A 16,531-nucleotide genomic window follows, 5' to 3' on the forward strand; every position below is an offset into this window, starting at 1 on the left:
TGGTCAAATGGAACCTAAGTGCAGACACAAGCCTCCAGCATGGCGGCTGAGAGCATGTTCATGATATCATCTGGGCCCAAATCTAGACCCAGCCCAGCCCATCTCTCACTAGCAATTGGACCTTAGGAAAAATCACAAAATGTCTTTGAGCCTCGGTTTAGATTCCTCATCTGTAAAATGGGGCTAAGCAGGCAACTACTATCATGTATGATTTTTAGATTCTTTTGAAATATATATACATATATATATGTATATGTATGTGTGTGTGTGTATATATATACATATATATATATATGTGTGTGTATATATATACATATATATGTGTGTGTGTTCTTCTAGCTCTACATTTGGGTTCATCTGAACCCTCCCTCCTACCTTCTAACTTTGCCTCTCAGCCCCCAGTCTCATTCTGCTTGAGCCCCCATGGCTTTCATTTCTAAGGTTCTTTGTACCTGTTGTTTATTCCGCCAGGCAGTACTTTATATCCCTGCATTTCTTTTGCTCACTCTTTCTTCTTGTTGGATTTCAGCTCTCACACATTCCCTCCCCAGAGGATTTTCATGATCATTCATCACAACTACATACTCTTTCTATACCCTTTCTCTTATCGTTTTCTTAGTATTTATTATCTAATACATGTCTGGTTTGCTTTTTTTAAAAATCATTTCTCATTATAACTTGCTCAGGGCTATATTCCATGGACACAGGACAGTGTCCAGCAGAGAAAAAAGCTCAGAAATATATACTTGTTAAACAAATAAATCAAATGGAACAAAATGGCGCAAAAGGGCGTACACATGGAAATGGTACAGATTAAAACCTCATCAACATTAGTGATTACAGTTTTATACACTTGTTATTATAACATCTACATTTCTGAAGAGGAGATGTGTGTTTACATTTGCATAACAAATTGAGTAAAAAAGGTAGATGGTCTAGAACAATGGTCCCATATCAAAGGTGAGTTCAGCTTCCAACCATGCAAAACAGAAAATCTCTCCACCCAAAAGGTTTACCAAAAATTCTTAGGTGGTTTTCCCCCTGGCGAAATGTGATATCTGTTATAATGGCAGAAGGTTACAGTTAGGGAAGGGTGATGCAGACACGTGCTTCAGAGGGGAAAGTTATTTCTGCCTGGTACATGTGGATGCTAGATCAGACTCTGATAGGTAAAATGGAATGGGTAACTGGGCACATGAATGGACTGGGAAGCAAGCATTATAGGTGGAGGAGCACCCCATGATTTCCACCAAAGCCACCAAAACCCATCTCCAATAGAACTTCTGGCTAAATGAGAGAACTGGACCTCTGTGCAGATCAGGAGCTTCAAGTGTATCCTGGATCACCGGATCACCACCCAGGAGCTGTTCCTGACCTTTTTGGAGGCCCTACTGGATTTAGGTATGGAGAGAAGGCTACAACCTGAATTTCATTTCCTTCTCCTAAATGAATGGTGATAAATAAAGCTAAGGTTAGAATGAGGAGCCTTGAATGCCAGGGCAAGAGACTGTGCCTTTAAGATCTCTAAGTAAGGCAATCAGTATGAGTCAAGTGGTTTGAGAGGAAAGAGACCACTTTGGGAAGGCCAGAGTGAAAGTTGTTTATAGTCCAGGCAAGACAGGCAATACAGGGTCTAGAATCAGGGGGGACACAAAAGGAATAAAAAAAGGATGGACGAGAGTTGTGCAGGTCAGAGATTTCCAGTGGGGCTACAGGGGGCCAGAGGAGACTCAATTTATGCTGGCGGAAGATTCACGGGGTTTGTTCGAATGCTTTCAGCCCATGGGATATGAACTTTTATGTGTCTCTTCAAAATAATAGCCTCTGGCCTATAATGAAATAGAAATCATGAGGACACTGTATCTTTTAAAAAAATCCCCTTTTGTAGCACTTCCTTAAAAACAGCTATTTAATGCAACTCTGCCAGTGAGTTCTTGACAGTCCTGTCTTAGGATTCCGATATTAATGAAACATCTTTGCAGAGGGTTGAAGTGTCTTCCTGGTAAGTATTTAGCTTCTATTTTTCAAAATACCTTGTGAAAACTTAAATTTCTCCTTTGACCTAACGTTTCTCATTGACTGTTCTGATATAAGAAATACCAAGCAATTGCATTGATCGATAACGTTTTCAAGCTTTTTTCTTCCCTTTTGGTTTGCTACTTTAACTTTAGTTGTAATCGTTGTGATAATTTTGTGGAGTATTTTTGTCAAAGTCATACAACACTCATGTATTTGCTTTGGTGCTTATGAGTTGAGGCATAATTAACTGAAAGTCATTTACTGGTCTTTAAGAATACATATATTGATAATATTTATTAGGAACCATAACCCAGTGATTTATGGATTTTTTTTTTTTTTTTAGTTTTTGTTAAGTTGTTCAGCATTTCCCACATTGGGAAGCTGTCTTTTTTTCCAGCTTTATTGAGATATAATTGACATATAAGATTTTATAAATTTAAGGTGTAAAATGTGATTATTTGACATACATGTATATTATGAAATGATTACCATAAGATTAGTTAACATTTCCATCACCTCGTATAATTACCTTTTTTATCACTTTTCCTCTCATGTTTTCTTTTAACTGACATGATATAGTGATTTCAAAGAGCTGAATAGAATTCCAATGTTTGACATATTATATTGATGTAATTATTGATACATGTATATAATAATAGTGTTAGATTATATTATCTCTGTATTCTTCAGTGTTAATGAGTAAGTTCACTATGTTTGCAGGGTAAATATTAATAACTTGTATAAACAGTTGCTTGTGCTAAATGAAATGATAAGCAATGTTGGACCCACCACATACTCTTTCTTGTTATGTAGATTTGTTTGTGTTCTATAGAATTTAAACTTAAAAAGAACATTTAATGTGGGTCTGTGTGATCATTATTTAAAACAAAATCTAACTTACAGGGATAAGAAAGTAGGCCATGCACGGTTCCTATTCTACCATTTTAGAAAGTCGTTGGATGGGTAGGGTAAATTTTATTTGCTTTTTTCCATTTTTTAACGTTTATTTATTTTTGAGAGAGACACACACAGAGCATAAGTGGGGGAGGGTCAGAGAGAGAAGAGACACAACCTCAAGCAGGCTCTAGCACAGAACCCGAACTCACCGACTCTGAGATCAGGATCTGAGCCATGATCTTGATCTGAGTCGGACGCTTAACCAACTTGGCCACCCAGGCACCCCTGGGTAAATTTTATTTTTAATGTAGGTCCACAGTTTGTGAGCTAAAAAGCCTATCATTCACCAGATTCTCATTAGGCTGACACCAGAAAGATCTAAAAACAACAACACTGTTATAAATGGACACCTATGCTAAGATAATTTATATACTTTAACTCTTAAAAGAATGTTGAAATATTGAAATAGTTAAATATTGAGTTTTTTCCTATTGTCTTGTAAGTTAAGCAATTTAGGTACTTAACTCTATTTAGCTATTTTCACATTTGAAACGTTTTGTAATGATAGAAGAGCAAAAAAAAGTTTGTAAGAAATTTTGTTCAGAATTAAATTAAAAAGAATTTAGATGGTGCTTTTGGTTTACATTAGGTATTTTCAGGAAATATTTTGAGTAAGATCCTTTAATTCAGAGGCAAATGAAATAGAGACACTATTAATTTTGCTTTTTACTTATTAATCTTTTTCAGAATCGTAAACTCATTAATGAAGCATGGTAAGTTGGCATTTTAAAATCTTTGGGTGATTTGGAGGATGAACATCCTCCATTTGGAAAATAAAATATATGGTTCAAATTATAAGGGCGTGAAATGGTTTGCAAGACAGTTTAATTTTAGGTCTTAGAGACACGTTTTTGAAATTAAGAGCATTCCATTTTTTTATTATTATTTTTAATGTTCATTTTTTTGAGAGAGAGAGAGAGCACGAGCAGGGGAGGGATAGAGAGAGGGAGACACAGAATCTGAAGCAGGCTCCTGTCAACACAGAGCCCTATGCGGGGCTCAAACCCACGAACCATGAGATCATGACCTGAGCCGAAGTCTGACGAAGAACATTCCATTTTTAAGCAACAATTCAGATTTTTTCATTAAAGATATATGCCTGATCCCTTTTTCCAAATCAGTCTTCTGCTATACGACTCCTTACTAAAATTTTACAAGAATGTTAAATACTATACTATAGAATGAGTACTGTTCTCTAAATACTATATGTTATAGAGCAGTGGATCTCAACCAGGGTTGATTTTGTCTTCCAGGGTATATTTGGTGATTTCTGAGACATTTTCGATTGTCACAACTGTGAGGATGTTAACTGGCATCTAGTGGGTAGAAGCCAGGGATGCTGCTCAATATCCTATAATACATAGGACAGCCCCCCCACAGCAAAGACTTAGCCAACCTAACATGTCAATAGTGCTGTGGGTGAGAAACTCTACTTTATAACAGAAAAATTAAGTGCAATTGATAATTTCAAAACTCGAGAGTTCTGCCATTTTTCTAGCAGGCCTGTGTTGAACAAGACAAGCTGGGTCAAGCCTTTGAAGATGCTTTTGAGGTCCTGAGGCAACATTCAACCGGAGATCTTCCGTACTCTCCAGGTAAAGATGTCAGTCCCCTTCTTTCACTGGGATATCAAATGGCTTGTTAGTCAGACACAAATAATAATTACCAGAACAGAGAAGACCATTTTTACCTAGTGCATCTAGGATTAATTCTAAGGCAGAAAGCTTCCAGGGCTACCTAGCCTAAGTACATTTAAAGTGTCATATATAAAAATGTAAAGAATGACATTCCACATAGAAATACTAGCACATATAATTATTTGCTATTAAAAATATCTAGTTGATATTTATCTAATTGATAATTTTAACTGTTCAGAGTGGGCTTTTCAGTTATTCTAATTTATCTTATAGACTTTCCATGCAAGAGATATTATAATCAGAAGAAGAAATATTCTTTTATTCTTCCTCACCCATCGCCCTCTAGACTATAGAAAGATAGTGCAGGTGAGATACAGGTATTTTGCCTGCCGAGTTTATACAGGGTGTTGCGGGCAGTACCAAGATAAGAGATCATGGATCTCTACTTGCAAGGAACACATACTCTATTAAGGGAAAATGGGACATGTAAAAAGAGATCTCTGATACCAGCACAATGCAATAAATGTAAAGAAATGCAAAGTGAGATGAACATAAGGGAAGGGAAGCAAAAATAATACAAAAACAGGGAGGGAGACAAAACATAAGAGACTCTTAAACATGGGGAACAAACAGAGGATTACTGGAGGGGTTGTGGGAGGGGTGATGGGCTAAATGGTAAGGAGCATTAAGGAATCTACTCCTGAAATCATTGTTGCACTATATGCTAAATTGGATGTAAATTTAAAAAAATAAATTAATTAAATTTTAAAAAAGAAATGCAAAGTGATAGAAAACACATGATAGAGCAATCACACATAAGCATATATGCATACATGCACATGTGTGTAATCATAAACTTTGACTTTTTCAGTTTCTGTCTCTGTTTTTAAATTAGATTACAAAAATTACCTGGCGTTCATCAACCACTGCTCTCATATCAGAGGGAATTCCAACTGCTATGGTATGCTGCCTGCAGAGGAACCTGTCTATAATTGGAGAACAGTAATAGTGAGTACATGTACCAGGAGACCACCCCCCAGTAACAGGCAAATTCCCTATTCAGTCCTGCCTTTCACTTGGTGTATGCTAGCTGAAACCCAGCTTAGAGGCAGCAGAGACTGTGAGAACATTCACAGCCATCAGTGGTGTGACCCTGAGAGTCAACATGGGGTGAGCCTCAGCAGTGCTGTCAAGAAGGAAACTGTCCTCCATCATTGCTCTTCACCCAGCATCAGAGGGTGTGAATGACTTCTATAAAGATGTATTTTTAGGGTTCTCACATTACTGCTACTCTTTAGTCCATCTGGGAAATTGCAAAAAGCCATGGTTCCCCTATATGCCATAGGGCAAAGCCCAAACTTACTCTACACTGGTTTTACCTACAGTCTTCTATCGACCTCCACTATTTTCTAAAGAAATTTTCATTTTTTAAATTATTTTTTTTAAGTTTATTTTGAGGGAGAGAAAGAGCACAAGCAGGGCAGGGACAGAGAGAGAGAGGGAGAGAGAGAATCCCAAGCAGGCTCCATGCTGCCGGCATGGAGCCCAATGCAGGGCTCAAACCCAGGAACCATGAGATCATGACCTGAGAGGAAACCAAGAGTCGGACACTTAATCAACTGAACCACTCAGGCACCCTGACACCTTCTCTCTTTTCCTTCCCAAGCTTCGAGTTAGTTACATGTTATGGATCAACTCATGGATATTGTAGCAGTGTGCCCTGCAAATGAAGTGTCCCCATCATCTATTTCTCCATTCATGTGTTCTTTTGTGTTGTTTTCTTAATGCCAGCAGTCTTAATGTGGTAGGGTGTAAATACGACACGGTTTTCTTTTTTTTTTTTTTTTCCCAGTCATTCCCTTCAACCATGCTGTATAGCAGATGTCCTTTTTCTTACCTTGTAAGTTCTGTCAGGGCCTCTCCATATGACATTTCTTTGAAGAGGGAGTTTGAATTAAGCTGTGGAGACCTATATATCCTTGCCTTATGTAATGGTAACACCTCAGGCTGCTTCCACCTGTCCCCTCTCTTGGCTCTGCCCTCCCTTGGCTGACATCTTTCTCTCTGTGTCTCTTGCCCAGCATCCAACAGAGGAATGGAAAGCCCATCTTCCCTTTTTTTGTGGGCACTTCAATTTCTACTAATAATTCTTTTAAATTTTTCTTTCTGGCTGGGCATTTTTAGGGAGAAGGAAGGAAGGAACACCCTCTTTTTTCTCATAAGGAGGGGATGATATGAAAGTCCCCACAAAGCCAAAGATTACTTTACATCCCTTGGTCCTCTCTTTATGTGGGTTTGAGGCTAGTTCTGCCCTGGGAGATAACTGGCTGCAATTGAGAATAGTGTTTGTTAGAATTTGGGAGATTCTTAGCAGTCTTTTTGTCCCCAGCTTTTAACTTTAGCCATCAACTGGGGGCCACATGGAAAGTCCCACTTAACATCTGCTGCATTATTTACATAGAACAGTGCTGCGGACCTCTATTTTGAAGGGAATATTCATCAATCTCTGCCAAACATCCCTGAAAACCAGCTGGTACAACCTGCTGTTCTCCATCAAAAGGGAGGAAAAGGTATGTGGATCCATTACTCCTTTTATAAGTAAAAGAACCAAATCTTCAAAGCAGCTTTAAAGGGATTTCATATCTGAGTTTAGAATTGCATTTGCAAAATATTCTCGTATTGTGATTAAGAAGAATTCACATCTGACGGACTGAACCACTCCAAGCCATTCACCTTGGTGAGGCTTCCTATTGTTTCATAGAAATGTTATGAAGCTGCATTGTGTTGCTTCACTCAAATAAATCTGCATTCGAGAATAATGTGTATATATTTGGGGTATAGAAGGAGGAACTTTTCCATAAGCTGTTTTAGCAATCTTATTCTAATTGTAAAGGCCTTGGTGTAAAAGTTGTCTTCTCTGTTAAGTTTTCTGCAAATGAAGTTCCATAATAATTCAATATTTCATAAATTTGAAATCTTGATTTCACAAATTTAAGACGATGATGATCTCACCTAACAGATGGGCAAAGTGTTAAAGCAGGATAGTAGCCGCTGACATGTGCACATGTGCTTTTGGAGGCAGTGTAGATTGACTGGTACAAAGTTTTGTAAGGCAATTTGGCACTATCAAAAATTTAAATGTTCATATCTTTTGACTCTTAGGGACTATGTAACTCAGTGATTGAGTGTGAACTATGGGTTAATTGTATGAGCCTGGGAAAATCACTCAACCTTTTGTTCCACAGTTTCCTCATTCAAAAGGCAAATAATGGTAATTGTACAAATAAATCATAAGATTTCTGTAAAAATCAAATGAAAGCCTATGTAAAGCATTATGCTCATAGCCTGGCACTGGATAATTTCTCAAGATACCATAGGGGTGTGTGTGAGTGTGTGTGTGTGTGTGTGTTGTTGTAGTAAAAGAATGGAACTTACCCACTGCATTTGTGTATAAGGAACAGAGATGTGTAAGATGCACTATAATTTTATGATGAAATTTTTAAAAAATGGCTTATCATAGTTACTAAATTATTTTAAATGAGCTTTTTTTGGGAAAACTAGTTTTGTTTCTATATCTCCATCCTAGAATACTATACACTGTATCTTAGAATAAAATTCTAAATATTCAGTTATAATCTAATCCAGCAAAGAATAATGCATAAAATCACACAGAGAAAATAAATCTGTATCACTGAATATTGGTACTGGATATTGAACTATGGTGGTAATTTAATATAAGGAGAATTACACTTCTACTTCTGTCCAGGTGTTTAGCTAGTCACTATTATTTTTTTAAACTAACTCATTCCATGGTGTAAAGCCTATGTCTTTCCACTGATGCTTTATGTTGTGGAGCTTTGCCATTATGGGACATATTACTCACCATCTTCTGTTTTTCAAGTTTCATCTTCCACTTGAAATAAGGATACATTTGAAGCAGAATGAAATTTCAAAATAATCTGGGCATTTATTATCCAGAGAAAAATAGTACATGCATAAAACAGAACACATAGCTTTTAAAAGGCATGCAGGCATATCATATGTGTTGATAAAGAACTTTAGAGTACATTCTTTTGTCTTAATCCCATTTAATTCCATAATTTAAAAGTAACAATGCACATGATTAAAAGTAGAAAGGATTCAGAAATACGTAAAGAATAAGTAGAAGTGTTCCTTCTTTCTTCCCATGCTATATCCTGGGAAGTAGCCATTTGTCAAGAGTTGGGTATTTTACCCATCTGTAGCTAATTTCTATATTCTCTGATATAATTTAAGGTATATAACATTGGAAAAGGGCATATTACTTTGATACCACTTGTATTTTTAAAGGGTATACATATGTTTATATGCAAAAAAATTTTTTGAATTTAAAAACTGTAGGATAGACTGGAATTTTACTTTCACTTTGTGCTTTTTTTTTTTCACTTTGTGCTTCTGACTGAATCTTTTACTGTGAGCACATAATACTTAAAAAAAAAATTTTTTTAGTGTTTATTTATTTTCAAGAGAGACAGAGACAGAATGTGAGTGGGTTAGGGGCAGGGAGAGAGGGAGACACAGAATCTGAAGCAGGCTCCAGGCTCTGAGCTGTCAGCACAGAGCCGACGCGGGGCTCGAACTCACGAGCTGTGATATCATGACCTGAGCTGAAGTCGGACGCTCAACCGACTGAGCCACCCATGTGCCCCCACAAAATACTTTTTAACGAAAATTTAAACATTTTTTTTTCAAAATTGAAAACAAATTTTAAAAGATGAGCATCCATTATCATGGATTTGACCATCAGATAAGGGACAGAGTTTGTTTAAGGCTGTGACTTTAATTCATGATGTGTTTTTTGGTAAGTCCCTTTCATTTCTCAATTTGTAAATTCAAGATAATATAACTCAAAAAGATAATCTTAAAAATCTTTGAGGTTTTGGGATGAATGATGACTGATATAAGAGTATTACTCCCGAGAGACTGTTCAAAGCAGTTTGGGTATCCACTATTCAACTCTATCTAGAGCAAAAGGAAATTTGACCATAGCTATCTCAGCTACTGACAGATCTGGTGAAGCATGGTGTTTACAGGCCAACTCAGAAGCCACAACATGGGCTGTCCCCTTGATTCTCTCATAGGCCAAAGAGATACAATCAACAGAACAAAAATCACAACGACAAATCTTCCTAAAGTTTCCTATCTAGAAATTCTAAAACATAAAGGGCTGTGTTCCTAAAGGGACAAAAACTCTCATTGTACCATGTTATTTTACAGCAACGAAAAACATCACGATGCCCATTGTCATTGCTCATAAATGATGTCCCAATGTCATAAAGATATTTTGGCATTTTCTTTATTTTTCAAGCAACTGTGCACACCCAGAGTTTTTTTTTTTTTTAACTAAGTCTTTGTTATTAATGTCACTAATGTTACTTTATATTTGAATATTGTTTTGCATTTTACAAAATACATTCACATTCCTTACCTCATTTGACTTACCTCATTTGAATAAAGCCCTTTCAAATGATTTGCTTTCTGAAAAGGGCCTCTGAGGCTTCTCTTTAAAACCACTAAATTGTGCTCAGTTTTGTTGTTCTATAGGAAGTTTAGCATATGACATAAAACCAGTAGTCAAGATTTAGCTGAAGAAAGACCACATGACAGATGAGAGACTTGGGTCAAGTTCCAGCCTTCCCTTTTCTAGTAATGGACAATATAAAATTTTTTTACAATATCTCTAACAAAGAAAGGTCCAATTAAAACTTCAATAAGCCAAACAGACCTTTGACTTTCAAGACTCAGTGTGGCTTTGAATTTTATAGTCACTCAACAAATATGTTCTTTGTGCATAGCCATGGTGAAGTATGATATTTGTTCTCCATTTTAGGCAGGAAGAAGCTTCGACTGTTCGAATACCTTCATGAATCCCTGTGTAATCCTGAGATGGCATCTTGTATTCAGTGGGTAGATAAAACCAAAGGCATCTTTCAGTTTATGTCAAAAAACAAAGAAAAACTTGCCCAACTTTGGGGGAAAAGAAAAGGTAACCGGAAGACCATGACTTACCAGAAAATGGCCAGAGCACTGAGGAATTATGGAAGAACTGGGGAAATCACGAAAATCCGGAGAAAACTAACTTACCAGTTCAGTGAAGCTATTCTCCAAAGACTCTCGCCATCTTATTTCTTAGAAAAAGAGATCTTCTACTCACCATATGTTCAGCCAGAGCAAGGGTTTCTCAGCCTCAGTAACTGGAATGCAAATTATAATTGTACATATGCTGATTACCATGAGTTTAGCCACCCTGACTGCTAAGTTTTCTCTTACATTTCATGATTTCCTGACATCCCTACCAACCTGAAATCCCTACCAATTTCAGGATTTTTCTCTTAAAGCAAACACTGAAAAGGAAGAAACAATTAACTTCATTGTTTCTTTTAAATAACATATAATCTCTATAGTCATGATGAAAAAAAAATCTGCCAGTAAACAGATTTAAGTTTAAATGACCAAGTCCCATTTGAAAGCATAGACTAAATGTCCTTGCTCTTACTTTTGTCTATGCAATTCTTCTAGATAAACACTGCTAGTAGAGATGATTTGACTCATTGATTTAAACATTGTTTTCCTATCATACACTCAAGCCAAAAAAAATCACTTGTAATATATATCTGATGGCTTTAGTGACAAAATAAAATAATTGCATATAATAGTCTTCATGCTAAAATATACTCATGACTTTAAAAACTATATATTTTTTCTGCACTTCAGACTTTATGTGGCACTAAAGAAATGATCTAAGGATCTAAGGAAACTGCCATCTACCTTAATGATAGTAGAACACCAAAGCTTACACTTCCCACAAATCATTTCCTGGCGTTTCTCCCCTAGGGTAGATCCAGGAGCTAACATTTCTTGTTATCCTGCCACTCAGCCACAAGGAGGGGATCTTGCCTTGTCATCTTTCTGGATCAACTTTGAAACATGACCTCTTTGAATTAGCCCAGCTAAGACCCGACTGGAACAATTGGACAAAAAGAAAAGAAAAAAAAAAAAAAGACTTGTTAAAGAATAGAGACTAGCAAATAAATACAGGGAGGAACGAGGATTTAGAAAGTCTGACTTGAAAGCTATGGTTTATTCTCAAGATCCCATCAGTAATGAAGAAGAAAGAAACGCTGGGAAGAAACCCTGTTTCTTACTTCCTGCTTGGCAGGTTCATACATACCCATCTGTATTTCCACGACATAGGAGACCTTCCTAGACTACTTGGGCCACCTTCAGTCCAGGCCAACAGGGCCTAGCTGGCTGGCCAAGAGCTTCCAGAAGCCTACCCTATTTGATTTGCAGATTTTCCCTTTTTCTTTGTGTCCTCCTGGTGACTTTCATCCCTCAGGGATTAAGAACATGGCAGACCCAGAGTGACTAAATGAAGGCTAACGATATTGGCCATCTCCACATGTAGTCTGGGCTTCTGTTATAGACTGAATGTTTGCGTCCTCCGAAAAATCATATGTTGAAACCTAATCCCCAGTGTGATGGTATTTGGAGGCGGGTCTTTGAAAGGTAATTAGGTCAGAGGGTGGAGCACTCAGGAATGGGATTGGTGCCTTATAAAAGAGATTCAGAGAGCTCCCTTGCCCCTGCAGCCTTATGAAGACACAACAAGAAATGGCCTCCCATGAACCAGGAAGCAGGCTTTCACCAGACACTGAATGTGCTGGTGCCTTGATCTTGGACTTCCCAGCTTCCTGAACTGTGAGAAATAAATTTCTGTTGTTTGTAAGCCACCCAATTTATGGTATTCTGTTATAGCAACCCAAATGGACTAAAACAGTTTCAATCAGTGTTAACCTTAAAGGTAGGATCCTGCATTTATGCTCTTTCTCCTACAAAGAAATATGCTCTATGAATTAATAAAAAACATAAATTTTACCAGAGATTGCAAAGAGGAAATGGTGAAGAGGTTTTACTATACAGATCATTCAGTCAACATCTTACTAAAATCTCATCAACATTTTACTTCTCTCCATAGTCCCTCCTACATCCAATGCCAGCTTGAGGGGTTCATCTTGACAATTCTCCCCCAGAAGTCCCCAGTCAGCTCCAACTGTGTTTTGTACTGTTCTACAAAGTAGCTTTCTCTTGGGCAGAAACCTGGGTTCTGCCTTTTACCCAAAGTGGGCTGACCAAAGGCCATTTTTACAAGTAGGTCCTTATGAAGACATGCTCATTCCAGTTGCTCAAAGACTAAAACCTCTATATATTGTGTGAAATGTGCCCTATTTCAAACAAGGTGTTACTCCCTACCATCACCGAAGGACAGGGTAGAGATACTTGTTAGGCTCCATTCATGCTCCTTCATTTCCGGGTATATGGTATCCCATCCTTCATCTTATCACTGTCAGCTGGCTGAAAGGCTCAGTTAAATTCTCCAGTGAGAAGGTATCCAGTGCTAAGTGAAACAGACATGGCTTTCTCTGTCATGAAGCTTCATTTCTATTAATATTTAATTATAGATTTATAAGTTCTATTAATATTTAATCAAAACTTACCTAAAGGCTGACTGATGAGTAATTTATTGGTTGATTTGGCACACATATATTTGTAAAGCATGTAAAGTGCATTAATGTGGCAGCATTAATTATATTTTACCTGCATAGATTGATGCATACACCCACTTAGCCATCTTCTAGATTAAGATTAAGAATGTTTCCAGCATCTCATAAATTTCTCTCACTTCCTTTCCCAAGATCTGTCCACCTTCTTGAACATCATGTAAATGGAATCATACAGTGTGTACTCTTTTGCATTTGCTTTCATTTTCCTCAATATAATATTTATGAAGTGCATCAGTGTTGCTGGATGTAAGAGGAATTTATTCTTTTTCATTGCTTTTCAGCTCCTGAGGTTTATTTATTTATTTATTTATTTATTTATTTATTTATTTTGAGCGAGAGAGGGAGACAGAGAGAGGGAGAGAACAAGTGGGGGAGGAGCAGAGAGAGAAGGGGACCGAGGATCTGAAGCAGGCCATGGCTGACAGTCAAATGAGGGGCTTGAACTCACAAACCCTGAGATCATGACCCCAGGTGAAGTTGGCCACTTAACTGACTGAGCCACCCAGGCACCCCTTCAGCTCCTGATTTGTAAAGGACAGCGCCTGAAATCTTTAATCTCTAGACTTTATAATATAAAATGGATGCTAAATATTCTCACACTTACATGGATAGTGTTCCTTTATTAACAAACATCAATGATACCTGTCCTCCAAGAGTTGGAATGATGTACACCTTCATATAACCACAATTTAAATTTGTATTTAGATATTTTGGTTTATATATTTTTATCCAACTCATATAATCTGGATGAAATTTGATTTTGTATTTTGATGCTACAGATTCTGATAATGAAGCTATTAATATAAAATAGGCTTTACTCCTTTTTCATGGATTTATGAAAGTTAATGAAAACATTTTTAACAACTAAAATGAACCTTCTTTCTTCAAGTTTGCTATCCCCCAAATCAAAGCTGAGGATACCCTATGTGTTTGCCTTTGCAATATGGTGAAAAATTATTTTGAATTTGATGGATGGCTGTCTCTGTAATTTAAGCCTGGATGGATTTTAAGAGCAGTGGGTAGATACTAGAGATAAAGGGGGCTGCAGGTAGGGATTGTGTGTACTTTGTCAGGGGAGAACAGTGAGGCATCCCATAAATGTGTGAAACAGACTGCCTCAGGGATTGTCAGGAGTAGCCCTGACTTACCTAGGCCATGAACTAGTTAAATAAAAGACTAAGCATAGAAGAAGAATCTGGAGCAAGTAGGTTTTTATCAGTGGGCCCCAGGATCAGAAATCCACATATAGAGAGCAGCACACGAATGTTTCAATGGTGACCTGATGAGTCAGCCATTGGTGTCAAAGAAGTCGATGTGGTTCAAATATGAGAAATTTGCAAATTGTGCAAGAACAAAGCTTTGTACAATGTTTGGATCTGCTATCAGAGATAGCTTTATTCCAGACAGCTGTGGAAGCTAGTGAAGATTCTCTTTGATAAGCACATTCAACCAGGATTTGTAATGGAGGATTAATCACCAAAAGGCCAGTGAGTTCATATGCAGCTTAAGTGAGCAAACAGAATTTCCTATAATAAACATTTTATGATATATGTGAACAAATAAAATTTCCTTTAACAATCATGCTTTATATAAGCAATCAAATTATAGCAAGTCATGTGTTGAGAGGTCACATTTACAAGTTTTAGAGTCTCTTGGACCCTTGGGAGTCTCTTGTTATCTGTTGGAACACTTTGCTTCATATCAATAACTCTTAGTAAAAGCAGGGACACTCTGGGCTTCAAGTAACAAAAAACCCTGACTCAAACTCGTTTAAATGATAAGAAAATTTACTATGTCACAGAACAAGAAGTCCAAAGGAAGAGTGAGCCACCACCATGATACATTATTGTTCTGATTTCATTTTCTGGTGAGTCTTTTGTTTCTCCTTCTTGCCATGGCTTCTCCTTAAGTTTGCTTTTTCTAAGAGTAAAATGACAACTGCAGGTCCAGCTACATCTCAGCACAGCAAATGTCCAGCAACAGAGAGGGCCACTTCTTCCAGTGTCCTCTTTACAGTAAGGGGGAAACTTTCTAGAACCCTCCCTCCCCCCAGAATATCTATGCTCATGTCCTATTGTCCATGCCTGGAATCCTTGCTCAAGCCTAAATCATTCACTGGCAAAGGGAAAGGGACCACTGGGACTGCTCAGATGAAATAGACTTTAATCCTGGAAGAGGAAAAAGGTCATGATCCCTTGAGTCACAGAAGAGAGGGATGAATCCTTGAATAAAACTAGTGTTTTGCCTGAAGAGAGAGTAATGGACGTTCAGTGGAAAACCAACAATTTTTGCTACAGTCCACCACTTTGATTGCCCAATGTTCCTACATACACTTAAAAGGTGTTCATACCTTGGGGTGCCTGGCTGGCTCAGTCAGTAGAGCATGTGACTCTTGATCTCACAGTCATGAGTTCAAGCCCCACATTGTATGTAGAGTTTACTTTAAAAAAGAAGGAAAAGGTGTCCATGCCTTTATTGAAATTATTCACATACTGCCTAAGGGGAACTAATCTTAAGCCTCATCGAGTTATTACATCCAAGTCCAAGATTGTTGGATAATGTAGTTTTAATACGTCCTATTATCATTTAGACATGGTAAAGCCAGTAGATCTGGAGCTGAGTGCCATTGAAGAGATCATTTATTTCACTCTCAGGTACGAGAGAGTATACATCATGCCAAGGAGGCTACATGGAGAAGCACGAGGGTCAGTCATGAGGCAGATGGAGGGGGGACTTGTGGGTAAGAGGCTTTATTATGATTTGTGCAAGAAGAAATGCGTAAGGCAGGTGAACAGGTTTAAGATTGGCTAGTTTGAATAATTTAGTGGGGCAAAGAGGCTTTCCCTAGTTGCCTGGTGCCTGGCGCTGGGGTGTTTAGGATGTGTATATAGTGACCCAGAACATGAGAACCCTATAAGGGAAGTGGTTGGGTATAGACTCTGGATTGGTTGGCTTTTATTTAAAATCACACCCCAGGGAGGACTCCCCCTGGAAGGGGATGGTGTAGGTAACAAGGGAGGCAGTTGGCTAAGGTCAGGTAACTCAGGCATATTGCTGGGTTGTCCAGAAAAGCCTATGTCTGGCATATTCATGCACGGCAGACATTGAAGCATCAAGTTTATGGAAGCTATTAATACAAATGCTTATTTGTCTCCTTTGATCCATGACTGTGTTTGCTCTTCATGGCTCAGCAGTAACTATAATATAAAGTCTGATTGGGAAAGGGCAAGAGCAGAAAACAACTCCCAGTCACTTCCCCTTAACACATATCTTAACCAAACTATACAGGAATGGTGAGACTCCCGCCTGGGAGAG

The 16,531-nt window shown here is 37.8% G+C and overlaps 1 protein-coding gene across 2 annotated transcripts; it reads left to right on the forward strand.

Moving 5' to 3' along the window:
* The first annotated feature begins 1,744 nt into the window (after nt 1-1,744).
* SPIC (Spi-C transcription factor) lies at nt 1,745-12,385 on the forward strand. Of its 2 annotated transcripts, none has more exons than XM_015070840.3 (6): nt 1,745-2,002; nt 3,664-3,689; nt 4,475-4,571; nt 5,509-5,621; nt 7,075-7,183; nt 10,483-12,385. In XM_015070840.3, the coding sequence occupies exons 2-6, from the start codon at nt 3,687-3,689 to the stop codon at nt 10,908-10,910; spliced, it is 750 nt and encodes a 249-aa protein (XP_014926326.1). In that variant the 5' UTR covers nt 1,745-2,002; nt 3,664-3,686; the 3' UTR covers nt 10,911-12,385. The 2 variants fall into 2 exon arrangements, with proteins under 2 accessions (XP_014926326.1, XP_026926801.1); XM_027071000.2 differs by having other exon boundaries at nt 1,928-2,002; nt 4,478-4,571.
* The last annotated feature ends 4,146 nt before the right edge of the window (nt 12,386-16,531 follow it).

Source organism: Acinonyx jubatus, chromosome B4, assembly GCF_027475565.1.
Source record: "Acinonyx jubatus isolate Ajub_Pintada_27869175 chromosome B4, VMU_Ajub_asm_v1.0, whole genome shotgun sequence".
NCBI classification, from domain to species: Eukaryota; Metazoa; Chordata; class Mammalia; order Carnivora; family Felidae; genus Acinonyx; species Acinonyx jubatus.